This window comes from Leptosomus discolor, chromosome 21 (genome assembly GCF_034619465.1).
Source record: "Leptosomus discolor isolate bLepDis1 chromosome 21, bLepDis1.hap2, whole genome shotgun sequence".
Lineage (NCBI taxonomy): Eukaryota > Metazoa > Chordata > Aves > Leptosomiformes > Leptosomidae > Leptosomus > Leptosomus discolor.
This window is the reverse complement of record NC_141411.1, coordinates 7,205,272-7,232,003: the sequence shown is the minus strand read 5'-3', so window position 1 is coordinate 7,232,003 and position 26,732 is coordinate 7,205,272. Positions and strand designations below refer to the sequence as shown.

Sequence of the window (26,732 nt, the reverse complement as noted above, 5' to 3'; positions counted from 1 at the left end):
GAGGCGTATGAGCAGTCATGTGTTGGGCTATTTATTCTTAAACAGATCATTTTGGGCTCAAGCACAGAAGACTGGGAAAAATCACTGATCTGCTTGGACCCAGATGAGAACTGAGTGCATCAGAGTAAGCTCTTTAGGACATGCAGAGCTGGCATATCTAACAGATGTGAGCTGGCATGAGGAGGGGACGCATCGCTCCTGTTTCACTCCTGGGCCCTGGGGACGTGCACAGCAGCTTCACGTGTGCTGGGACTCTGCTGCTGCATTGCAGGTTGGACACAGCAGGGAGGCAGACTCGCGGTCTTGTCACCAGCCCTGTGCTCCTCTCCTGCTGATTGCCAGCCCTGGCAATTATTAGACTACGTGAACCTTCTCCAGACCTTGAGAGGTAGGTCCTACAGGAGCAGGATTCATTTTCTCAAATCCATACACGTAGTGCAGGCAGTCAGATTCCCTGTGTAACTGGAGAAAAGAAAGTAGCCCTTGGTGTGAGGCGACAAACCTTGCCATTGCAGGACCTGCCGCGTCCCCTGGGCTGCAAAGGGAATCCAGCAACAAGGTCAGATATGGACCTTGTCAGGGCTACACAAGACAAAATCCACCCAAGACAACCTCTTTCCATATTTTTCTTATGGTTTTGTCCCCTATCTTGTAATTCCCTGATAAATATTCCCTAGGACACAAGTCATATAAGCCTGAAATCCTGGAAGGCGCAAGGGAAGACAAATTTGGAGAGACTCTCTGGGTTGATTTACTGTGTAAATATCTGCAGGACAAAGTCGAGACGATGCTGTAGAGTAATCCTTAAGCAGGGACACTGGTAAAGGAGAAGACTATGTAAGAGAGAAGGGAGGCCAAGAGAGATCATAATGTAATTACCATGGCTGGGCCCAGAGGATGAGAATTACAAGGTAATTGGGCAGCAACTCATTGCTGTGTAAATGCACGGTTATTTCTGTTCCGTAAACCACAATCCAGGTTACACGGTAATTACTTTGAGGTCCATTAAGTGCAATTATACAGTAATCTCCAGGAGCCAGTAATTACCCTCATATTGCAAAGTATCTACCACTTAAAACCCAGTGAGTTTCATGCAGGTAGGAAGCAGTTGCACAGTTTTCAGACTTCAGTGTCTTGGTCTGTGGGACGGCCGGGACGGGGCCAAGTTGCCATTTCAGCTGGAACTGTCTTTCAAAGGAGGGTGCTGGGCATACTAGAGGAGCCATGCTTCACATCCAAAGCCCAGCCAGTCTCCATGGGCCACCTCCAGTCAACAGCAGGATCAGCACCTTCAGAGCACTGTTCCTCCCAGGCTGCCAGCAGTGGCCCATAGCTCAAATAAATCCTCTTCTGGAGGTGCCAGCCAATCCTTGGAGAACAAATTCAGCCCACAAGATTTCATTCAGGCTCAGACGTCTCTTCTGGTTGCCGAGTCAGGGCAAGTAAACTCTACAAGTGTCATTATGACCAACATATTATATTTTACTTTATTTATTATACTGCAAATTAAACTTAAAACTCAACAGTGTTCAATACCTCTTGCACATCACTTTCACCTTTGGCTCACAGTTTCCAATGTGGGGTCCACCCCAACCATCAGACGAAGACCTAGGCCTTCCCATAGCCAGCTTCCCACTGATCCCAGTCACAGCATGTCCTAGTGGCAGGGAGATCCAGCTTCCTCAGGACAAGCACCAAGGGAATGGTCCCCTGATCCCCTCTGCGCCGCAGGGCTAGGGGACCCAGCGAAGCCCTTTCATGGGCTTCACAACTGAAGCTGCTCTTGTGTTTCTTATCTTTCATAAAATCCCTTTTTGACCTGGGAAGGCAGGAAAAGTGACTCACAGCCAAAGCCCCTGGGGGTGAGTTCCAGGGAGAGGGGCACAGGACACTCTGGAGATGTGAAGCAGCAGCACGGTCCAGCACCAGGCATGGAGGGCCTCGGGGGGAAGAAGTCCAGATGGCAGCAGCCAAGGTTGGACTGGGTCTTGTCTGACAGTGCTCCTAGCAGGGAATATTCCTGCTGCAGGAATGTGTGAGATTTTGTTTCCAGGCAGTGGCTGGATCAGCACGGTAGGAAAAACCTGTCTCCCATGCTTAACAACTAAGTTTCCATGCCTTCAAAGCACGGATACACTCGGTTGAGTTCCTACAGCTATGTTAATGAATGTTTTTCCCTTCTCTGTCTTTCAGGGATCTAAACTACAATGAGCTGCTGGAATTCCCTGGGGCTATCAGGACGCTGGGCCGACTGCAGGAACTGTGAGATTTTCTATTTATTCTTTTTCAAAAGCATTCCCTGATGGAGAGTGACCAATAAAGCATCACATGTTCTCTGACTTGAGGAGAGCAGTCCGTCCAAGACTTTCTTTTGTCTTTCCCAGCCCTCCCCAACATGCACATAAAAGCAGTTTATCCCCTTGATTTCCATCGGCTCTAATCACCTCACCATCAGCCTCTGCAGCCTGGGGGAGGGGAGTAGGAGAACCCCTGTCAGGCTTGGAGCAGGTTCCTCCTGCAGCTCTTTATTCTCCTGTGGCATTTGAGGGACTCAAAGTCCGTTTGATCTCCAGCTACTTCTAATGTCCATTCCCCAGCTTGGGACCACAACCATGGAGTTACCTGTGTTACTGTAAGGCCATGGCTTCTGCAGGCCCGGTGCCACCTCCTCTGATGTGCAGAAACTGATCTCCCTCAGGATAAATTTATAATAGGGAATTACAAAAGTTTATGACCAATTTAGTGGCTAACTCTCTCATCTAACTGGTCAGCCTGGGAGATAGTAAAAATGGGAAACGATCCCACTTCACACTCACAAAGGTAGAAGTCCCAAGCTGAGGTCAAGTCAAGTTGATGTGGATCCACAGTTTCTGTGGACCCTAAGACTGTGTCACATTGGTGACAGGCTAGGGTGGAACAAAAGCAGCCGCTTTCGTGCTTCTGGGAGGCTTGGAATAAAAGATCTACTTTTTTCTTTTACTGGAAGAATTCTCAGGAGATTTTTCTGATCAGACCAGAGATTATCATTAACCTGACTTTAAAAATGAGAATAAGATCCTTAATTCGCTTTAAGATGGCTTTTGAAATGCCCGTTGCTAAATAAGAGGCAAACTTCACCACGCATGCAGACTCCTCTGGGATCAAACCACCTGGGCATCACCCAGAGCCTGGTCTTGGTCCTGGCTGCCTTTGATGTACAGATCAGACTGTGGCCACAGAGTTCTCTTCCGCTGCAAAAGTTTGCTGATAGGAATTTTCTCAAGCTTAGCCAAAAATGTCACAGCTAGATCGACAAATACTCCTATGGGCCAACGATTCATGGTAGACTGCACTCCGGTTAACAGCTGTGGAGCTATAATGGAGACCATCCATAAAAAGTGTAATTCCTGGAAGGCATAAAATTAGTGTATTTTGGTTGCTCCTGTTTCCTGAGCTGTAAAGTGTTAAACCTCAAGTCCTTCTATTCTTGGTTGGTTCAGTGGAGTGACATATGGAGCACCAAGCTACACACAGAGTAAACACGGCAGAATGAGGGCTTTGTCCTGCCAAAGGACATACCTCGTTCACTTGCTGGGATGATGCTACACCTGGGACAGAGCCCACACCTCCTATTTTATGTGTGTTTTAAAAATGTTGAGGAAAGAAGGTGTGTCCAAGCTTTTCTCATCCATTAATATCAAGATATTTGTTTCTCCCAACAGTGGTTTTCATAACAACAACATCAAAGCTATTCCAGAGAACGCATTTGTTGGGAATCCCCTCCTCCAAACAATGTAAGAAAATTAAACAATATTTCCTAAATACTCACATCCCCTGGAAAGGGGCATTTCCTGATGTCTTTGGTTGAGATTTCTGACAGTTGTCAGCATGACTGCCATTTGACATTTGTTGTATATGGGCCAACGCGAGCTGAAATTATCGCCTTCTCCACTATGCCTCAGGATTTTTGACATGGGTTCTTCTTTCCCCGCAGCTGAACTTTCCTGCAGTACAGGCTGATAACAACGAAGGAACAATACATGGGCGGTCCGCGTGGAAATCTTGCTGCGCATAACAATTTTCTAAGCCCTGGTTGACATCTGTCTGTGTTTATTCCTTGTGTTTAGAAAAGCTGCTAGCCAGCTACAGCAGTAGATGTATGTGTTGGGGAGCTGGGATACCAGAGCATTGTGTGTCCACCCAGATCCATGGACACTGCAGCTAAGTTCTGCAGATAAATACACCCAGTTGTCAGCTCATTTCCCTTCTGACCCAGCCACAGGTAGAGACTTTTGGACAGTTCTTCCCTGAAGCACACTGATATTGGAAATCATGGCAAGTGACAAAAGCTCTTCTTGGCCAGTCTGGGACTTACGTTATAGAAATATCAACATCTGGAAAGCCATGATGGCACTGGGTGAAAACAGTCATTGCTCCAGTCCGAACAAACCACCCTTATCCCCATCTTCCTTGAGCACCATTCTAGGAGTGATGTGGGCGTGGGAGACATCCAGAATACTAATGTCTCCATCGGATCCGCCCATCTAAAGTCTTTCAGTTGGCAGGGATAATGTGCTTCTTGTGGGAGGTGATTCAACTCCTCCTAAAGCTAGTTGGATCCTAGAAGAGTTCGCTTCTCTCCACTGACTGTGGAGGAAAGATGCTGGTGCTGTGGATGTGTAAGATCAGAGGAGGTGTCATCAAGTGCAAGGTGTTTCCCAGCAGATTTACAGCATTATAGCAGGGTTGAAGGAGGGCTTTGCAGCTTTCTAGCTTGCCTGGTTCAGCAGGACCATGAAGGGCCCTTTGAGAGCAGCAGGAGACCTTACTTGTACCAATGTTCAGCCAAAACAGGCTAGTGGGAGAGCCTGGGGTTATTTGGAAAACAAGGCTTCCTCACAGGGTAGCCAGCACCTCTATGTAGCATGTTCTCTTCATGTGCAACAGATTCTGACCTGTTACTTGTTTCCTTTGCAGCCATTTTTATGACAATCCCATCCAGTTTGTTGGACAGTCAGCTTTCCAGTACTTGCCAAAGCTACACACTCTGTAAGTTCACCATATACATCTTCAGAGAGGTTACACAGAGAGTGGCCTTCTCCCTTCCCCTTTTCTAGAGCCCTTAGAAGGCCATTGCTGCTCTTCTAGCCAGCCCCAAGGGCAGTGAGCCAAGGAGCAGACACTGCAGATGTTTTCTGCTGAGAAGGGCATTTTGGAGGGAGCAATTCATTCCTCCTGCCCACCTAGCTGAGAAGCACTGGACTCTTCTAGGGTCTCCACAGCTGCATCAACACCAGCAAAGACCACAGTCACAAGTGCCACTACATCTGCTGCATGCTACTCGAGCAAGCCCTGCACTGTTGTGTAGTTGCCCAAACACAAGGCCACTGAAGGCAACTGCCTTCCTCCCAAGGTGGAGAAGCGGAGGAACACATGTCCCGTAACACCAACACCATGGCACAAATAATCTTACTGGGCAGCCAGTGGTGACAGTGATTCTTTTGCATGTATGGCCCTAAGCCTGCCCCAGGGCCACTACCCTGTGATGGGCACCATCTGGACCGCAACAGCTGCTCCATGTTGGCTGGCCTGGACTAGCTGGCTTTTCAGCCAACTTGTCGTGGCACAGCACTAAATATCAAGGCAGAGGCAACCTCAAAATCTCCATTTCTAAGCCTCACCCACCCTCTTGCTGCAGCAACACACACTCAGGCAAATAAAATAAATCCTTCAACTACCCATGCATTCTTTATCTCCAAATGCATAGAGACTGGGAGGCTTGGGTGGGATGCCCTGCTTACATTCCCCATGGTAATTGTTTGGGATTTTTTATTTAATTTGGGTAGAGATCATGCCAAGAATGTCAGTGGTTGGGGAGGGTCTGAGCTTGCCAAGCCTCCTTGCATAGAAATACCCAACACTGCCTCGGTGTTTCTGCACTGCGTGAGACGTCTGCTCCACCGCCCAGCCAGCAGTGGCCTGCTGATGACAGGGGCACCTTTGGATCTGGGCCTCTGATCACCCTATTTGGGTGTGAGGAAGCAGGCTGGGACCTTGGGCAGCTGCACTTGCTTCTGGGTCCTCTGTCCACCTCACTTCACCCCCATTTCTCTGCAGGTCACTCAATGGTGCAACGGACATCAGAGAATTCCCAGACCTTAAAGGCACCACCAGCCTAGAAGTTTTGTGAGTGGCAACTCTCTCCCTTTTACCCTGCTATTTGTGCTCTTCCTCCTTCAAGGCGGTCCAGGCTGTTTCAGCGAGGACAACTTTCACAGTGCTGTGCAGTTGGTTGTCTTCAGCTCTGCCTCTCCCTGGTCACTCACCTCTCTGCTTCGTTTCACTCCTGTGGCTCCTGAAAGCAGCTTTCTTCTCTGTGAGTTGCTCTCTCGGTACTGTTGAGTACTCCAATCTTTTTTTGGTTTTTTTTTTTCTTCCTTCCCTTCTGCATCTGTGAAGGAATGAGCCTTTGGGTGCAGTGCTTCAGCGTGGGCTGCTGAGACCCAGTGTCTCTGCCTGTCCGGGGACCAGCACTGGTGGCGCACTGCAGGAAACATCTGCTGCATTTGCTGCACATCTGCCTCCCAGCCTGGGAGCTCCTGGAACTGGTCTGGTCCCATCTTCACACCACCAGACCCAGAAGAGCAGGAGCCCAGAGGACATGCTGTCTCTGGCCACCCATGGTTCTCCTCTCTAGGGGACTGGTCCACATGCTGTGCCCAAACTGGGAGCTGAGCCCAGGAGTGTGACCTGGCCATGCCTTGCCTCTGGACCCAGGGACAGATCATCCATTCCCCACACATGGGTTTCTGAGGCAGTTGTGGCAACATGCAGATCACCAGTCTGGACAATGGGGAACTGGGGTGGCAGAGCATGCCACAGTGGGTGCTGCCACCTGTCCTCGACATGGCCAAGGACAGCAGTGAATTCAGTACTCTGCAACATCCCAGAATTTCTTGTAGGCACATTCACCTTTACTGGGTCCAGAAGCAGTGCCCATTTCCAAGTCAGTTTTTGTTTCTCTCCAGGTATTTCATTATCCCATTGATATTGTCTCTCCTGCCACCATCTGGGACCAGTAGCTGGGCTTGCGGCTCACAGTCTGTGCGCTGGCTCTCAGTAACACCATTTCTTCTCTCTCCTCTACTCCTCTAGGACCTTGACCAGGGCAGGCATCCGTTTACTCCCCAGGGGGATGTGCCAGCAGCTGCCCAACCTCCGAGTCCTGTGAGTAACATGTTTCTGCCTGGTCATTAGAAAAGCACCATCAGAAACCGGGCTTTCTTCTTGTCTAGCTCAGGGAGGGAACAGCTACAGAAGACCATCCTGTGGTCCTTGTTCCTGTTATCTTTTCCATGCAGAAAACACCACCTTCTTGGGACTGCCTTGACCTCTGCATGTTCTTGAACTTGCTTCATCTTGGCATGATGTTCTGGAGTCAGGGCCCTAAGCAATAAGGCACATCCACATCTGCCTCCTCCTTGCTCTGCACCAGTGGGAACTGTCTGCTCAGTGCAAGGAGGGTAGAGGGGATGCAAAGGGTGGTAGGCAACAACAGCAGCAGCATTTCAGACTTCCTACATATACACAGCACAAAGCCAGGGGTAAATCACATTTCACACAACACTCTGCCCCAGTGTTACCTTACTGCAGTTAGAGCTCCAGCAAGTGCCATCATCTGGAGGAAGGATCCTGTTCATGCTCTGGGAGGGGACAGGCCTGACATGATAGAAACCTGCAAGCGCATGTGGCCATGGCCTCTCACGTGGTGCAGCAGTGGCAGGTCAGGGTTTTGCTCACAGGCGCTAAGTTGCTTTGGCTTTACCCGCTTAGCAAGGCACTGAATGATGCTGAGTGGGGGCACGTGCATTTTTCTTTAACTTGGTACGTGATGAAATCAGCATCTCAGAAAGACTCCTGCATCTTCTCAGGAATCACACTCCTCACTCTTGATCCCCAACCTTGTCTGCAGACAAAGACATCCTCAGGAAATGTCATGAGCCAGATTTATATAAACTTGCAGCCTTAGGGCAAGCAGGAGACTTGCCTCTCACCAGTCTTTATACAACCAAGCTGAAAATGAAAACAAGTTTGTTCCAGGAAAGCAACAGGAGTGAATTCTTGATCACTGAAATTGGAAACAAGAGAAAAACATGAAAATAAAAGAACACAATTTGTAACTGAGCAGATCACAGCATTTTGGCTCCAGCTGTCCCTGTAGGGAAGATCTCTCATCTTTAGACATCTGGACCAATTCAAAGGACATCTTGCCACCAAAGTGTACCCTTTGGAATGGTCCAGGCTGTAGGGTCCCAAGCGCTCTGTTTATGTTTGCAAGTTATCAGACTATAAACCTTCGCAGCAGAGCCTGCTCATGCCTGCCCCCTCCTTGTGGGAGAGTTTTATTCAGACACCCCACCTTGTTCCTTGTTCCTCTTTCCCAGTTAATTTTACTGACATTAATTGCATTGCTTTCAGAGTTTGGAGAGAGGGTATGTGGGCCAATGTTTATGCATGTTTACATCTCTCTTGCCTTTGAAATGCGTTGGCCTTCTGTCCCCGCAGAGCTCGTGGTTGTTCTCACTGCCTTCCCCCACTTTGCCAGAGCCTTGGCAGTTTGTCAGGTTGCCGTTACAACCGTTACACATCTGAACACAGATGATACAGCTAATGCCACATTTCTGGCCTTCTGCTGCTCACATCATGCTGCAGATTTCCTGCTCAGATCTTGCACAGGGGCTGCAAGAGCCACCACAGGGGTGTGAGCCTTGCGGCCATGCTGCGACACTGGCCTGTGCATGGGCACCGAGCCCGGCGCACCCAGGCAGGGCAGCCCAGCATCAACCCGACATCGTCCTGCTGCTTTTGTCCAGAGCCTGTGTGGCTCAAGGCACAGATTTGTCTCTCCTGTCAAGCAGAAACAACTGAAGCTTCCCTCAGCAGAGCTAAAGTCCCATGATGCCACCAGTACCTTCATCCTCATGTGATCACAACATAGCTTCAGTGACTGAGGCTGCTCTGCTGGTGCATACTGGGCTGTATCTGGTTACCCTCGCTCTGGAGGAACCCGAATTAACTCCTGGGGCTGCATTTTCCCTGCATCACTGTCTAGATAAGGCACCACCCTGTCAAGCCCAGTGGATTGACGCAGGGACCAGGGAAAAGTGACTGGTGCTATAGCTCTTTCTCCATACTGGGTGATCATCTCCAGAGCCAAGCACAAAACGCTTGCTTTTTCCTCCCTCCTCCTCCCCACCATGGAAAACTGGTGGAGAGGGGGTTGGCAAAAAAATAAATAATTGAAATGTTTTAGCAGCAACTTATTGGCAGAAAGTTGGAAACTGAATTTGGAAAGTCGGCAGAGAGGCCACATACAAAACTTTACCTGGGGGCAAATTTCCCTTGAACAGCCACAAATCCAGCATCTGCTGGTGGGTGAAAAAGCTGATTTTAAACATTACTCCTTATCCAGCCCATTTCAGTTCTAATAAATTCACACTAAGCTGTGCCAGGATAGGTTTTCTTCTGACTACCCTGTCACTCTACCCTGGACGCTGACACGCCACCTGAAGCAGTGGGAATAGGAGTTTGCTGGGAATTGCTCTCAAGTGGCAGCACTTGAAAGAATGGGGACCACAGATTTTTAGTCTGTAGTGATCAGTACCAAATCCCTGCCTGTGCCACAACCCCTTCTCTAACCCTGGGGAAGAGCCAGGAAAGGCTGCATGGAGGGCAGGCAGTGGGCAGTTGGGTTTGCTGTGCCAGGAAGGAGGCAAGGCAGCTGGCTGGCTGCTCTGCTGGCCAAAACCTCCCCGGGCTCTGCACATCTGCAGCTTTTGTGAGCTCCCCCATCCACAACAGCAGGACGGGAGCTCTGGCACAAACACCTCTCTGCTCTGCCCACAGAAAAGCAAGGCTGTGCACGGCAGAAGTTGGCATGGATGCATTTCACGGCTGACTGGGAGCTGGGGAGGAAAAGCCCACCCCAGCTCCATCAGTCCACAGCTTGTGCTGGAGGGAGCTGGGCTGGGGATGGATGAGTAGGTAAACCACCGAGCAACTCTTGCCTTGCACAAAAACGCTCAGGGCAAGTGTCAGGTGTGTGCAGAGTGGAGATTCCCCTCGCCTGGGGTTACTGCTCACCACAGCTGTGCAAAATGGAAGTCAGGTCACTCCCTTTTCCAGCAATACCTGCTTTCCAAGGGAGGGCTCGGGGGCACTCACTTTTGATCTTCTAACATTTCTGTGCTGGTCCTTCCCCTGCAGAGAACTGTCACACAACCAAATTGAAGATCTGCCCAGTTTCCACCGGTGTCAGCGGCTGGAGGAGCTGTGAGTAAAGATGCCCTTGCTTGTGCGATGCTCTGGGGAAAGGGGATGATTCAGGGATGGAGGAAGCTCCCAAGCACAAAGTCAACCTTCAGCAAGCACTGGGAAAGCTGAGCATTATATTTGGACTGCAAGTGGACCAGAGCTCCACACTTTGCCCCAGTGCAAATACAGATTAAAAATACATCCCCCATGCACAGGAGCTTAATTCACTTGGGTCTTTTCAGAAGTCCCAGGCACAGCAAACAGAAGTAGGGTGTGGCAACACTAAATTTTACTTCACTAACTCAAGTCTCAGTATGAGGTAATCAAGAATGGGGTTTATCTCTACCATAAATGTCTTCTGCTTCAAAGAAGGGTTCCATGCCATGGGCAAAAAGCAGCTCTTATCCACACTGGTCAGGGTAGCCCCTCCATAGAGAAGAGTGATGCTTCCCTCATGTAGCACTTGAACTGGGTCTCCTCTAGGCTGTGGGAGGCACCTCTGTTGCTCTGACACAGTTATTCACATTCAATTCAAAGTGGCTGGAGAGCTGGCCCTACATTTCAAACCCAACTGAAATTCTTGGCCTTTTTGAGAGGAAAAAAGAAAAAAAAAAAAAGACCCCATCATTTTTTTTATAGAATTCTGAAACCTGGAAGAAGAGATGTGTGGGAGCAGCATCCCCACAAAAATACACTGGAGAGGTTGTCCCTGCTCTCTGAAGCACCCCAGCCTCAATGGCCAAACGATTTCATCCAGCCTTAGCAAAACCGGACATTAGGACACCATGTGCGATCACACGAAAACAGTTACACAGACCTTGCTGCCTCTTCAGGAGCTCTGAGGACAAAGGTAGAGCTGGATGTATTTCTACCTAAAGTACCCCAAGAAAATGTTCGAAAAAATAGAAAAGACATCCAAAAAAAGGACAAAATTTCAGAATTCCAAACCTGTAGTTTCACACATAGTGCCTAAATTTCTTCTTACAATATTTTATAATACACCAGATACAGACTTATCGTTAATATAAAAGCACAGTAAATCCCGCTTTCAGACTAATTAAATCAGACAGACTATATCTTAAATTGACATTTTCTTACAAAAAGTATATTTGGTCCCTTAAGCCCAAAGTTATCATCCTGTAAGCCCCACCCCCAGCAAGCACCAGCATTCCTGCTGGGAAACACATTGGAAACAAGTCTGGTGGTGCATGGTGGTACAGCCTGGCATGCAAACAACTCACGTGTGCCAGTCCCTCTGCTGCAACTGCCAATGTGCAGGTTTTTACCTGCAACACACAGGTGGTCCCTTGCAGCTAAACATCCTTGAATCATTTTTCACTAACTTGCTCCAATACCCCTTCTTCCCAAGCTCCACCTTTCCCACTCAGTGCTCCCCTACCTGAGACCCCCCAAATTCATGCCCAGAGCTTCCCACAGCCTTCACTTGAAATCTTAACTAGATGTACAAGGAACGCCTTCTTGGCTACATGGGGCATTGAGAAACCTGCAGTAGAGCAGATATGAGACTCTCAGGCCCCCTCTGAAACATGAACATGTGGCCAAACACCAGCTGAGATATTACAGCCACCGCATGCAGGTCCTTGTGTGAGATAAGATAATTTCTGAGTCTGAAAGCAAGTTAGCTACCCAACAAACACCCGGGGAAGTCGTTGTAGGTAGAGCACTAGGCAGTGGCTGTCTCCCCTTGCAGAAGGTCACACATAGGGAGACCACTTCTGCCAGTCTGGGAATTCAGGATGGGCATTTTTGCAGAGATTTTAAAAAATATTTGCCATTGTTCCACACTAGAGAAAAGAAAACTGAAAAACTGTGAATGTTTCCCACAAGTGGATGTTTGGATCAGCTCTAGATGTCTCTTGGGGGGAGGAGGGGAGTGTATAGGTCAGTCAGCAAACACCATGTGAGCTCTTACCCTGCTCGCTCCCCTACACCAGGGAGTGCAGGAGGCCACTGGAAGGGAGATGTGCAGGGGCTGAGGCACTTTACGAAAACACATGTGCAGGATGAGGATGGTGGGTTCGGCAAGACACCAGGATTTTTCTTCATGAAAAGCTGAGATACCTTCAGCCCCCAAACCCCCGTCATCATCACCAAGGCAAAGGGCATCACCATGTAGTCCTTCCTGAAGGGTCACATAGAGCTGTTTGCTGACACCCTGGCTCCAAGTTCTCCTCTTTTGCTCTGGGCAAAGCAGTTTGCAGGCTTAGGGTGGAGCCGAGTAGGAAACCAGCATGGCTTTGGAGATAACGGAGCACCTTTAACCACTGCACATCAATGGCACTTTACTGTGCCATGATGGCATCAAGAGGAGAGGCTGTCTGAGCCCTGGAGCTGCCCATAGGAGAGAATGGCTTTGAGATGTTTTGTTGCTCATCCTGTTTACCCCTTGAAATAAGAGTAGGTCTCCCAAGCTCCAATGAAGCTTCCACTGTGACAGCTTGGTCATGTTGCCATGTGACAAAGATCCCAATGAAGTATGAATGCTGCCTTCAGCTATTTTCTCAAATCAGCTTCTCTTTTTCAGTGGTCTCCAGCACAACAGGATCCATGAAATCAGAGCAGACACCTTTGTGCAGCTGATAGCCCTGCGCTCCATGTAAGTGTTGTCTGGCAGCGAGAAAGACTGGGCTTTTTGCTGGGGGAAGGGGAACCGTGAGCTCCTAGCCAGGCTGATGTGGAGTCTCCCAACCCCTCTCCCTCTGCCTCTGCTGGAAGGCTGTGCTGTATGGCCCCTCCTCCACTTCCCCTGACAAAAGAACAGGGCACCAACCTTCCCTCTGTGCTTCCCCACTATGTGCAGACACCCCCTGTATATAAACTCATGACCTGCCAGCCTGGCTGCCCACACGTGGGGGCACGCCACACCGCATGCTCTAACCACACGCTGCAACGCGTCTGTTGCACAGCACAGGTTATGGACACCTGCCTCCTCAACGCCCGTGCGGACATGGACTCAGGGCAGGGATTTACCACGGTGTGCATGAGCTCTAGCACCCCTTCTCCTACACATGTTGCCCTGGGCCGTGCACTCCTGGAACATCCATCCAGAACATCCCATTTGATTTGGGACTGTCTCCCCACAACTCAAAAGCATATGTTAGACGTATTAAGCGCACACAAGCATGCACGTATCATGCACGCACAGTGACCTTGCAGTAGACAGCCCACTTAAGTGCTTGGCACTTTCGAGAAGCTAGTAAGGGTCTGCAGGACATGATTCTCCCTGTGACATGTGGGAAGAGGCCTCCAAGTGCTGATGGTGTTTATTTACTGTTCTGTTAGGAAGTGAACTGAATAGCATAAAAGCTTTTTCCCATGGTACAGCAATTTGAGTGTCATTTAATAGCCCAACATTCCTAGAGAGCCCATGACGGTCACGTACATCGTGTTTCTAACTGCACAGAAACACTCACATACTACGTACAGCACTACAGACAAGCGTGCAAATATGAGCATGCTGCTGCCACACTACAGTCACACAAACGTACAGCTGAGTGTGCGAGCTTTTGCCTTTGGGTATGTTCTGGGTCCTTGTGGGAAGGATTCATCTCACCCAGCTTCAGCCTTCTGCAGGGTGATACACACATCTGGGCAGGCCCTTCTGGCTCCCCTCAGAGCTGGAGAGCTCTAGATGTATGTGGGAGATTGCCTGTGTAGTCAGCCTTAGGAGAAGAAAAGCTTCCCACTATGCTGGTTCCTCTTTGCTGGTGACAGAGGGAGTTGAGCACTCCAGCTCATATGGAAGCAGAGTGTATTGAGGAGCCTCAGTGAATCCAAGCCAACTGTACATGACACGAGACACTCTAAGATGACCTTGGTTCGCCCTCCACACAGCCCCTGACCCTATCTGCCCTTGCCTGGGCATCCAGCACTGTGACCACATCAGGGATGCTCTGGCGCTAAGGCATAACATCTCTATTGCTCTGAGGTTTAGCATGTTAGCATAAAACCCCCAAATTTACAGAAATTAATCCTAAAAAAGGACCTTTCCCATTGGTCTCAGTGGAGGAGCTCCCATAAGGCAAACTCTTGTGGCCTCTGTAGAAACCACCCATATATAGACCTGAACATATTTGTCTCCAAGGAGCTGTGATGAGACAGAACTTGCTGCCAAGGGGCTACAGATCCCACATTTGCCCACATCAAACCCCTTGACCAGGCCGGTGTCAGCAGCTTCACTGCCCTGCTCTGCACCCCTCTCACTGGCATGTCCTTGCCTTGCAGTGACCTCAGCTGGAACTACATCCAGTTTATCCACCCTGAAGCTTTTGCGACCCTGCACTCGCTCACCAAGCTGTAAGTTGCAGTGATTTTTTTTTCACAGTGGGCCATGAATTGCAGGTATCTGAGGACCTCAGACTGCCTCCCCAAGCTACCAGGATGCCTGGCATTTAGATATCAGAAGGCTGCGGTGCTGAGGTGCATGTCTCAGCACTGACACGGGCAGACCAAATCCCAAGGATTCCTATCAAAATTAAAGGGATGATGAAAGTACAGAAGGGGCCATCCTCAAGAACCTCTCACCCTGAACACTTAAACCTCCACTTTCTGATGCTTTGATACCTGCCTTAGATGCCTTCATGAAAGTTCAGCATGACAAGACTGTTTCAGCAAGACCATCTTTGCTGCCTCTGGAAGGGCCCCCAGTCCTCAGCCCCCTCACTGTCTCTTGGGTATTTTATGGGCTGGGAGCTGCAGTCATACTTGACCTATCATGAGGGAAGTGGTGGGGGGAGAGGCACGTGGGGCAGGTATGTATGTGCAGAGGGAGGCAGATACCACCCAGAGCTTTCAGCGTGGGCATTATCCCCTGCCCCTCATTTTCCCCAGGGACTGCAGTATCACTCCATTTATCTCCAGAGGATCCTGGTCCCCATGAAGCACCCAGCCCCATTTCAGCATCACCTTTGAGGGAGCAACCATGGCAGACAGCACGGCTCTCCAAGCTTCTGCTTGGCTGAGATACCACTAGCAGCAAAACCCTGACTGCAGTCTCCCTCTCTGCTTTCCCTTCATCAGGGACTTGACTGATAACCAGCTGGTCACGCTGCCTCTGGATGGTTTGGGTGGACTGACCCATCTGAAGCTCCAAGGCAACCCAGCTCTCTCTGAGCCCTTCACCAAGGAGAGCTTCCCCAAAATGAGGTACTGGTGATGTTGGCTCTTTCACTCCTGGCGCTCAGCACAGCCTGCATTTGCTTATAGCAATCAGCCTCCTGCTTTCCTTGTTTATCTCATGCTTTCCTCCATCCTTTCAGGCCTATAGGTTAAGGAAGCTTCATCTGCTGCTAACGCCCCTCATCTTTTAAAGTCTTCCATGGGAGAGTGGTGATGCACTCCCAGGCCCGCCACCCCCACCCCAAACACACACACAAAGTGGAAAGCATGGAGCGGGCCCAGCTACGGGCTCCTCTCAATGGAAAACATTCCCAGAAGCCAGTCCTAGCTAATGACATCCAGCTTTTCTTCAGTAAACTCTGTTTGTGTGGCCGTGTCTTGTCTGCTATGGATTAATGAGGAGCCTGAAGGGGTCACACTGAGCAAGATGCGGCTGCAAAAGGCTCAGAGAGCAGTGCCGCACTGCAGGCTCTGGCTCTCCTGCCCTCCCTTAGTGGTGGGTCTCCAGCACGGCACCTGCCTTCCCCCGTCAGGGGCCCATGGTCCAGATGACTCAAATTCCCCTGAGGTGAAGCCATCTTTTCCTTGGGTCTCCCAGGCAGTTCCCTTGGAGCCAAGGATGCGTGAGCTGATGCCCCCTACTCATCCTGTATGGGATTCCAAGGCTGGAGCTTCCCAAATTTAAACACCCACCGCTGGGGTCACAGGCCACTGGACCAACATTAGGCTTAACAGCTCAGATCTGATGAAAAGCATGGAGTTCTCACTTTGGTTGGCCTCAGCAGTGGTGCCTGCAGGGCTTTCTCTTCTGACTTTTTTGACTCATCATAGCCGAGATCTGCTGCATGACTGGTTTCCAAACAGCAGAGGATCCCAGAAGCTTCTGCAAGGCTTTCCACACCCAAGACAGCAGTCTCTTGTGCAGAGCGGGTTAAGTTCAGCACTTCCAGGGGCATTCCTCCTCTAAACTAATTCCACTGACACACTGACATCTGTGGAGCTGGTTTGGATTTGTACCAGAGAGACCAAGTCTGCAGGAGTGGTTCATTCAACCCACCAGGCAATGGACCCATTAACATTTCCTAAATTTTGGGGTACTGCCATTAGGTAGTCTTATTCTTGGGGTTTATGTCTGGAGGAATCATCTGAAAACAGTTCTTAGCCATCCTGGGAGGATCTGTACCTCCCTACCACCTTTCAATAATAGGATTTAATTTGGAGCTTATAACAGGAAGCAAGCTTGTATACAGAGTTTCCATAGCCTCCCGGGCCTCAGCCAGAAATGTTTGGGAACTTAAAACAAAAGCATATTTTTAAAATATAGAGTTTCACCATATTTACTGATCTTGTCAGAAGACCTTAATTGTCTGTAAAACCTGAGGTTCCTTGCCTTCATCAGCAGTCTTCCTGACTTCCAGCAAAGAAGCAGGAGTTTGCCGTCTTTGAAGAAAATGCAGCTGCTGACCAATAGCCTGGTATTTCATCCAGATGTTCAGCTGCTGTTTGATTAACCTTATAATACATGCTATAATTAACAGCTAACAATTCTACTTTCAAGTAGAAACCAGACATATTAAAATAACCTGCTGCACTTGAGAGACACGAGGTTTCCCTGCCTGAGGTGTCGGGGTGAGCCATGCTTATGGAACGTGGAGTTTGGAGGTGCCAAAGGGGGACCTTGCACTTGCTCACCCTCTCAGGAAGCTTCTCACCTTGAATAAAAGAAAGGATACCCATCAAAAATGGCCCTGGAGTTAAAAACGAAGACTCCACATGCACATGGCGTATTGCCAGAGGGCAAGGGAAAGAAAGGTTAATTCCGTCTGGGGAGAAGTGCAGAATGGTTTTTAGGAATTATTCAGGAATTTTAGCGCAGTTTCCAAACCTGGTGTTTGACAACATCTTGTTGACAGACAGTGCCTTAAGAGCCAAAAGTGAGGCAGTGCAGAGACACTGCGGTGTCACTCGGGTCCGCACTCTGTCCTACACAGAGTCTTTCACCAGAGCAAACTCCTGCTCCAATGTAACCATCACCTGATAGACTGGCTTTTGTCACATGTGGAAATTAAGCAAAAAGTGCAAAGCAATGGAGAGTCAGGTCATGGAGGTGACGCATGTAAAAGTTCTGCTTTCCCCCTTTGCAGAGTCCTCGAGGTACCTTACGCCTACCAGTGCTGTGCCTATGGAAGCTGCAGCGGCCTTTTCAAAATGTCCAACCAATGGGAGGCAGAAGACACGAGCCCTGAGGAGGAGGATCCCCACAAGAGGACCGTGGAATTGTTTCCAGGTCGTGCCGATAACCACTGTAAGTAAGCTGAGCTGGATGGTGATCAATCCATGGGCAGGGCCATGCTGCAAGCTGGGATGCGATCCTGCGTTTGCAGGAGTGGTCCCACCGACAGCCACAGAGTTACACCTGCCTCAGGGAAGACAGACTGCTCCTTCTCCAGCTCTCGTCGCCAATTGCTGTGGATGGCCTTCCATTAGTGTCACTGTATTGGAGAACGAGCTGATCTGGTGCATCCAAACCTTCAAAATCTAACAGAAAGTTCTGGCAGTCCTTAACAGCGTGGACACCTTTGCTAATTTGGCCTTGCTTACTACAGAGGGAGGCTACCTGAGGCACTGGAAGGTGGCTGAGGTTACATGGGACAGCTTCTGGGTCTGGTCATTAGACTTCTGGGCAGTACGGGGACTTTGGCAGGCCATCAGTCTTGGTTGCTACAACATATAGAGTATGGATCCTAGGGTTAATCTGAACAAGAGAATGAATTCAAAGAACTGGAATGTGCAGCTGGCTGGAGGCAGAGACCTGTGTCTGTGCTATTTCTGTGCACGTACCCTGATGCTACAGCAAACGTCGGAGTTCGGTATGAACAAAAGGACATTTGGGGAATATGATGAGCTCAGCACAGGGGCTAGCCTATGCAGGGCAGAAGTGGCTCCACAGTTAAAGATCAGCAGTGCTTTCTGTTCAAGACTCAATTTATTCTGTGCTCCAAAATGCACTTCTGCACAGATCTCCAAAAAATCTGTTGCACGAGGCCAGCAGCGGAGTGTGAAAAGCACACCTCTGCACCCACAGACACAGCACAACAGCAGTTCCAGGGGGAACGCTGGTGTGATCCCTTTCCAAGGGAATCTCAGGATAAAGTTAAGAAAAGCACGAGCCCTTTTGCTCCCTCTGTAACTGCAGGAGAGTGGAAATAGCATTTCTGGACATAGTTTGAATGCTGCATTTGTTTATACGTTTGTGTAAATACAGAGGCCACATGCACTGGTCTGAAACATCCTGTAGGCAAAACCACATGATGCTGTTGTGCCTGCAGGAGACAGGGAGAGGGCTGACTCCCTGGGGAGCACTTGACTCACCTGCTCCCAGGAGCACTGTGCACCCAGCCATAAACCAGGGGCTCTGCAGAATCTCCTCCTGCATCCTAAGCAGGCAGGACTAGATCTGGAGACAGATTCTGACCCAGAGCAGTTGGATTCTCTGTGTTACAGCAGCGACGGGAGGCAGGATGACCCTGACGCTTTATGACACGGCCAGTGAGTGAGCCAGGCGCCATCTGCGCTGCCCCGATCCTCCACAGACTCAGAACAAGCTTTAGCAGTGTGAAAAGTCCAGCCAGAGGCTGGCAAGCATGATTCCTATCAGCATGATGCGGCTCCTGGAAGCATGGCAGGCTTGGTGGTTACGCTGAGCGGACAGTACAGCGGAGCCATATGTTACGGTCACTGCTGCAGGAATTTCTTCTCAGCCGGGTCAGTTTTTCCATCATTAATGCAGCCCATACTTTAACAGTCCTTATGCACATCACTGGGGTGTTTGCCCAGCAAATCACAGCACCTGTGAGAAGACCGAGTTTGCGGCCAGGGCCCATAGTACTACTTAACAGACCTCCTCTTGCTGGGCACCAAAGCATTTGATATCTCAAAGGCTACTCTCTCCTGGCCTTGTCAGCAGACCAATACCTGCCACAGGCTCCCAGGCCTCCAAGCCAGTCTCAGCCTCATGGATTATATGCGTGTTCATGAGATATTAGGACCAGAGGGGAATGCTGACCCATTCTAAGATGTGCCAGATGAGACTATTAGCAGCTCATAAAGGCTTACATTTGCAGATGTTAAAGAACTGGTTTGTCTTGAAATATCAAACCACAGAGGTGCAAACGTGAAATGCACAAGAACATCCTTCCTTACTATGTGCAGCTTTCGCACACAGCTCTCCTTATCATTCAGCAATGCGTGGTCTACTCTTAAAGGTGAGGGGTTTGTGATATTGTGTTTTTACTTAATTAATTGTTGCTTTGCTTCTGTTCCCAGTGCTTCCTTTCTGATGGCCATCAGTGGTATTTAGCTGTGTTATACGAATTTTATAACATTTGCTCATTAAAGAGGAAAAAAAGCTCCCAAACATTCCTTCCATGCAAGAGATAAAGTGGTCTCGTTAAGAGTAAATAACTCGGGGCTCTGTCCCTGCAGTGTACAGCCAGGCTCATCAGGGCGCTTGGATGCTGTGGGAGAACTTGTGAGAGGGATGGGGCACACTTCCAGATAGCCATGTCCTCTTGGCCTTGTGTAGTGCTTCCAGCAAGGGACTGAGGAGCCCTTCACAAACAAGTCCCCAGAACCTCACAGCCGGGTGGTGAAGGCGACTTGTCCCAGGCAGCCATGTAGGGGTGAGAAATGGGTCCCTGGTGGCACAGCCCTGCTTCAGCAGCCAGGCAATGTTGCCTCCCACAGGGTGTCCCGCTCCCGCATCCAGTCCCCGTCCCTCAGCTGAGCCCAGCAGCCAAGGAACCGACTGACTCCAGCCACAGAGGGCACATGGTGCCACGGACCCCGGGGGCAGCTCAGCTCTTTCCCATCCTCCCAGGGCCCCGGATGCCTGGGAACCCCCCCGGACACCACCCAAGTGTGTTCACATTCAAGTAACGGCCACCTGTGGCCCAAAGGAGACTGGTTAGTACATGTCTCATCACTCTGGCACCTCGTCACAACAGATATTGAAGGTCCCATTTCCAAAATTTTTGGTGCTCGGGATATGCCTCTTTAACTGACAATTGGCAGCATTTAGCAGACACCCCCTGCCCCAAGACTGTCCTGTGCAGCTGGGCAGCAGCCCAAAGATGGCTCCAGGACTTGTCACACAGGACATCCATCCAACACTCCCCCGCAGCTTGCTCCTGTCACCATCCCGAAACCGGCTGCAGAGGGAGGACACGCAAAGTGCAAGTACTACCATTGCCATGGGGCACTTCCAGCACAGTCCCAGCAACCCGCTTCAGGACCACTGGTTTGAGGATAAAAACGGATGTATTTACTTACAAGCATATGTTTCCAATAATGGAACAAAGCTACAGAAAGCGAGAAGGGAACGCACTTGTATGGCTATCCTTGACAATAGGACACTGCTTTCCTCAGTCTAGCACCTCTATTAGCTTGTAAAGTCAATGAACTTTTGCAACCATCCACCAAACCCTGGAGGGTCCTCAGAGCTACACTTTTCCTGCTTCTGTCATTCAGGAAGGTTACTTGAGTCCTCCAAAAAGCACCTGCCCAGGCCCCTTGCAGCCATCCGTGCCCTAGCTCTCAGGGAGAGAGCAATTATCTGCACACCCCACGCGGGGGCTGCCCTGGCTAAGGTAGACAATACGAAAGAGGAAGAAGCATCCAGCCCAGTGTCTTTTGTTCTGCCCCTTCTCCAGTAATTCTCCTCCTTTTCCTCCCACTTTGGTGTTGGTACAGCTGGCTGGGAACTGTTTCCCACAGAAAGGACACTACTAGCAAAGTGGGGTTTTCTCCATAACACCCCAGAAAGTGGAGGCTACTTCAAAAACAATGCAGGCTGCCTTGCTAGAACACAACAGCCATTTTCTTTTCCCTACAGTTCCCAGGCTGGGATAAGTACTGATTTCCAGCAGAGAGAGGTACATTTTCTGCTTTGAGTCCCACTGTGCTGGCCAAGGATTGCTTTGCAAATCACAGCTAGCTCAGTAGTCCAGGCAAAACAAAAGATTGCCCCTTCACTTCATGCAAATGTTTAACCTAGGCTTAAAACCAGCCTTTGTGCATTCCGGTTCTCTGAAGAGAAAAGGGATGGGGGCAGATTACACTTTAACACCAGCGTGGGTTGGGCGGCAGGGGGGCACAGAAAGTGCAAGTCTCTGCATTGATTTGAGTATCGTGACTGCACATCACAGCCTCCGCACTGTGGATGGAAAAGACACCGGAGATTTATAAGACTATAAAATACAAGAAGGAAATATTTTTCCATCCCACTGTGAGTGTTTTCTTGCCAGACTCCAAAGCAGCAGTAATATTTCAAGTCTTACACAGACAGATTTTTAAAATGGCATTTTTTTTCCAAAGCTCACTGAAGCCAAGAAAGCCACAATGCTTGTTAGGAGGCACTAAAGATAGCACGATATTTGTCATCATTCTTTAATCAAATAATCCCAGTCGTATTTTCAAACACAGGCAGGGAGCAGACCCCATGAGCAGCACCATTTCTAAACCGATTAGGCAACTAGATTCCACTTAGGTTAGCCATATCTTCAGCACTGTGGAAACTCACCTTCCTGGACAGTGTCTGAGTTGCCGGGTGCACACCTGGGCACCAGCATCAGTCCATATCATCCAAAAGAGAGTTCGTCCTGCAGCCACAGATCCAGCTCCCTGGTTATCAGGATGCAGAAAGCAAAAAATCATGTCCTTTCCCCTTCCTCCCTGCCCACAGAAAACCCTCCAAAGATCTCCTCTGGGAGCAGAAGGCCGTGCTGGTGCCATGGGTGGGGATAGTGCAGCGGGACAGCAGCTGTCCTCACTGTGTCCCAGTGCTGTGAATCAGCGGTAGTTTGAGAAGAGGAACAAGGAACAAAGCAGAAAAGCATGTCTTGGATTAAATTAAAATCATGCCCTTCTCCTTGGTGACGACCTACACCTACAGGCCATCGAAAACACAGCTGAGGTCTCAGCCCCATTCTCTTCCAGCAGCTTCTCCTTCAGCCAGGGAGTTTCTGCCTGAGTCTCAGAGAGCCCAAGCCTGGCTCAGGGTGCAGCTGCCAGCATAATGGAGATGCTGGCCCAGCAGGCTGGGCTCCAAGGGCAGTGCAGTCTGGATGCATAAACCCCACAGATCCAAAGTCTGCAGGCATGGGCACACAGTCTGCCTTTAAGCAAATCCAGGACTGGGAACCTCCAGGGTTAAAAACAGGGCACTGCAATCCCAAGAAATCATAGGACATAAAATAAAGCAATAAATGTTGGGTTTTCTTGTCTTTTTGCTTCTGAGCTGGTTGGTGGTGGTGGTTGCTGACGAAGAATTTGTGCTGCAAGTAGAGGGTAATGGTTCTCTTTGAACAAAACTCCAAAGTCCTTGTTGATGAACGAACATTGTACATGGTCTGCCCAGAAAGCTTCCATTTAGAAGACGCATTTGAAGGCTTTGTTTTCTGTAACCACATAGGCTAGAGTATTTCTTTATTTTGAATAAAGTCTGCTGGGAGGAGGGATCTGCAGTCATACAACTCTGGGATCCGGGGCTCTTACACTTCAAATGTTGGGAGTAACCTAAAAACAGAGGGGCTGGCCACATTGCAACCCACCAACATTTACAAGACCTTCTCCCTCTACAGCAGTGACTGCAGGGGACAAGCTGGACACCAGCAGCTACTTTGAACTTGTGGGCTGGGAACTGGCTGAGTTGGTCTGTGTTGCGGACAGGCAATGGGAAAAGCTTCTGGCCCAGCTAGTCCTGATGGCCCTGATCATTCTTCTCTGAGCACCATTTCTCATTGTTTTCTCCTCAGATGACCTAGATGCAGATGACCTCCAGCTGGACCTTGAGGAATCAAAGCTGCACCCCACTATTCAGTGCACACCAAGCCCCGGTGAGCAGCCAGGGAAAGCCTTTGAACACAACTGGGATCCCTTGAGCTTCTCTAAATCCCCAGGATCCCACAACCCTCTCTGCAGCATCTCACAGATGTGCAGACCAGAAGCCTGAATGGTTGGGTTTTGGCCAAACTGGGGACAAGTGAGGAGCTTCCTTCTCCTACTCGGATGTAGTTGCTCTCCTATGAGGAGAGGACAAGATCATGGTATCCCTGACCAGGAATCCCAGGTATCACCAGCTCCTCCATCCACCAACCTGCCCACAGTCAGACTGTGGCTCTCAAGAAGTTCCTGTTCCCTTTCAGGATTTAGGCTGCGCTTTGTTCCAGCCAGCCCAGGATATTGCATGGCAAGACCTTGTCCTTGATCTCCTGATCATACCTGCAGCACTGCAAACTGCAGGGGTACTTTACTCCGTTTCCTGAGACAGGGGGAGAAGTGAGGTGCTGGGCTGCACCCAGCCACTTTCTCCTCACTTCCATCAAAAACATGACAGTGGGCACAGGCTGGCCAGGATATGAGGAAGCTGCCTTCTGATTTTGTCCCTGTTCACAGCTCAGTGGTGTCCTACACAAGCACAGCTGGAGGCTGGACAGGGCTGGCTCTATCCAGGCAGTTGTGGGACACCAGCAGGGATGGAGTTTTCACCAGTTGTCTCACTGAGTTTGCTGCAAAAGAGACGAGAAGGAAGAAGATTTCAGCAGAGGGCATGCCCTGCCGCTTGGGTACAGAGGTGCTGGCTTTCTGAGGAAAGGCTGCCAAAGACCTCCACCCCCTTTGAGCTGGGCAAGATTCCTCAGTTTCCTCTAATTTCTTTTGCTCTCTACTGCCTAAAACTCAGCCCATCCTGTTTCTGGTTTTGCTGAGCTCCCGCCCTGAGCTCTTCACTGTAACATCCAAATCCCGTCCAGAGACAACTCTGTCTCATCGCACTGTCTCTCCCCCCTCTCTTCTTTTTTTCTTTGGCAAACAGCATGCACCACCAGTCCCCTTTTTACCCCTCCATGACCTTCCCTTACTCATTCCTTCTTCTCCCTATATCCATCCTCCACCATTCTTTCTCCTGACATCCTCCCACATTCCACATCCCTCATCCAGGCCCTTCTGTCCCTTCCCCGCCACCCCAGCTCCCTCCCTCTCTTCCTCCCCACCTGCTGTCTCTCCCCCTTGCTCTAACACTTCATCTCATCTTGGCCATCCCCTCCCTGCACACACAGGTCATTCATGCAAAAACAATAAGACGCCACTTAGCCAAGGGCTTGGCTACACGGGCGGAGGTTGGCAACATCAGAGCAGGATGCAGTACCCTGCTATCTCTCACACATCTCCACACCACTAACTCCAAGATCCCAGCGGGTACATGAGAAGGAGCAGCTAATGGCAGAGCGGCCCAAATGCCAGGCTGACACCAGGAGTGCTAGTGGGTCTGAAGTCCCAGAGAAACGTGGGGCATTATGGTCATGACTTCCTTTGGATGAAGGCCTACCTGCAGCTCAGACTCTGCCCTATCAAACAGTGTAGGGCAGGTGGGACATGAGAGTAAAAATGCTTCGCCATGCATACAGTCATGGGGTGGCAATGCCAGGCCCCAACCTTTTTACATTTTAGGAGCTCTGATAAGTTTGCCATTTCTCACATTTTGCATATGACCTCTCCCTGCACCTCATTTCTGCCCTAGACAAGATCTGAGAGGATGCCCAAGGCATTCCAGCGTGGGGACAGGAGCACAGGGACTGAGCCGAGAGGCAGCTGCAGAAGAAGGCAGACAATGTTCTATGCTCCTTTCCAGCCCTCAGCATTCAAGGAGCTGGTGGGGCCAGGAGAGAGCTGGGACCTGTCCACTGCTCCAAGCAGCACCACTCAAAAACATATATTTTGGGTATAACTTTAGGGTTTTTTTTTTTTTCTTCCAGGTCCCTTTAAGCCTTGTGATCACTTGTTTGAGAGCTGGATCATCCGCCTGGGAGTCTGGGTCATCGTTCTGGTCTCAGTGCTCTGCAACGGGCTGGTCATTCTGGCTGTGTTTGCCTCTCCCAGCTACCTCTCTCCAGTTAAGTTCATCATCGGCTCCATAGCTGGAGCCAACATGCTGACCGGCATTTACTGCAGTATGCTGGCTCTCGTCGATGCCCTGACCTACGGCCAGTTTGCCAAATACGGCGCCAGATGGGAAACAGGTGCAGGCTGCAGGGTGACAGGATTCCTGTCAGTGTTTGCCTCTGAGGCCACCATCTTCCTGCTGACGTTGGCTGCTGTGCAGTGCAGCATTTCAGTCTCCTGTGTGCGGGGCTATGGAAAGTCACCCTCCTTAGGCAAGGTCAAGGCTGCTGCCTTTTGCTGCCTGTTGCTGTCCTCTGTGGCTGCCGTTCTGCCTCTCTTCTCCATTGGGGAATATGGAGTATCCCCTCTCTGCCTCCCATATCCCATCCCAGATGGGAAACCCACCACCCTGGGCTTCACTGTGGCCTTGGTGATGACAAACATGGTCTGCTTCCTGACTATCACAGGCACCTATATCCGTCTCTACTGCAACCTGCTGAAGGGGGAGTTCAGCGCTGTCTGGGACTGTGCCATGGTCAAGCATGTGGCCTGGCTGATCTTCACCAACTGCCTCCTCTACTGCCCAGTGGCCTTCCTCACCTTCTCCTCCACGCTCAACCTCTTCCTCATCACCCCAGAGGTCATCAAATCCATCCTCCTTGTGGTCCTGCCCCTGCCCGCCTGCCTGAACCCCTTGCTCTACCTGCTCTTCAACCCCCACTCCAGAGATGACCTCCGTCTGCTGAGGCAGAAGAGCCAGGACAAGGGGAGTTACCCCCAGTCCTACGGGGTCGATGACATGGAGAAAAGCTCCTATGACTCCACCCAGGCTCTGGTGAGCTTCTCTGACATCGACCACATATTCGAGACACCTGATTCCCTGGGAGTGCACCCCATCCTTGACAGCTACAGCTTCCCTTCCATGACGCTTGTCCCCTGCCAGCAAAGGGTGGGCACAAGGGGAAAGGAGAGGGGCTTCTCTGAGCATTGTCCCTGCCTCAATGACAGTGAGGTGCTGATCACTTCAGAGAGCCGAGATCCAGCCGGAAGCAGCCTCCGGATAACTTTCCTCCCTTCCTCACCCGTGCCACCCTACACATCTCACTTGTAGACCTCCTCTGAGTCACCATGCCAAACAGCCCCACACCACACATCAAGGGCCAGCCCCAGTGCCGAGTGGCCAGCAAGGTGACAGCAGGCTGCTCCATGTAAAGCACCAGTACAACCCATCTACCCTCACCCCCATCATATCTGCCTGGGCAACAGGCACCGCTCTGCCAGCTGCCACATGCCTGGAAGGGCTCTGACTGAGCTCCGGATACTCAGGGAGGAGATACCCCCCCACACAAGTGTTTCTCCTG

At 50.2% G+C, this 26,732-nt stretch overlaps 1 protein-coding gene across 1 annotated transcript in view; it reads left to right on the top strand.

The window, feature by feature from the left end:
• Positions 1-26,482, top strand: part of LGR6 (leucine rich repeat containing G protein-coupled receptor 6) — a 148,600-nt gene extending 122,118 nt beyond the window's left edge. The window contains exons 7-18 of the mRNA XM_009948094.2: positions 2,194-2,262; positions 3,702-3,773; positions 4,957-5,028; positions 6,097-6,165; positions 7,135-7,206; positions 10,246-10,311; positions 12,839-12,910; positions 14,539-14,610; positions 15,334-15,459; positions 17,577-17,737; positions 23,247-23,327; positions 25,245-26,482. Of these exons, the coding sequence (XP_009946396.2) occupies positions 2,194-2,262; positions 3,702-3,773; positions 4,957-5,028; positions 6,097-6,165; positions 7,135-7,206; positions 10,246-10,311; positions 12,839-12,910; positions 14,539-14,610; positions 15,334-15,459; positions 17,577-17,737; positions 23,247-23,327; positions 25,245-26,482 (2,170 nt within the window). The remainder of the gene's footprint in view (positions 1-2,193; positions 2,263-3,701; positions 3,774-4,956; positions 5,029-6,096; positions 6,166-7,134; positions 7,207-10,245; positions 10,312-12,838; positions 12,911-14,538; positions 14,611-15,333; positions 15,460-17,576; positions 17,738-23,246; positions 23,328-25,244) is intronic.
• Positions 26,483-26,732: the final 250 nt, after the last annotated feature.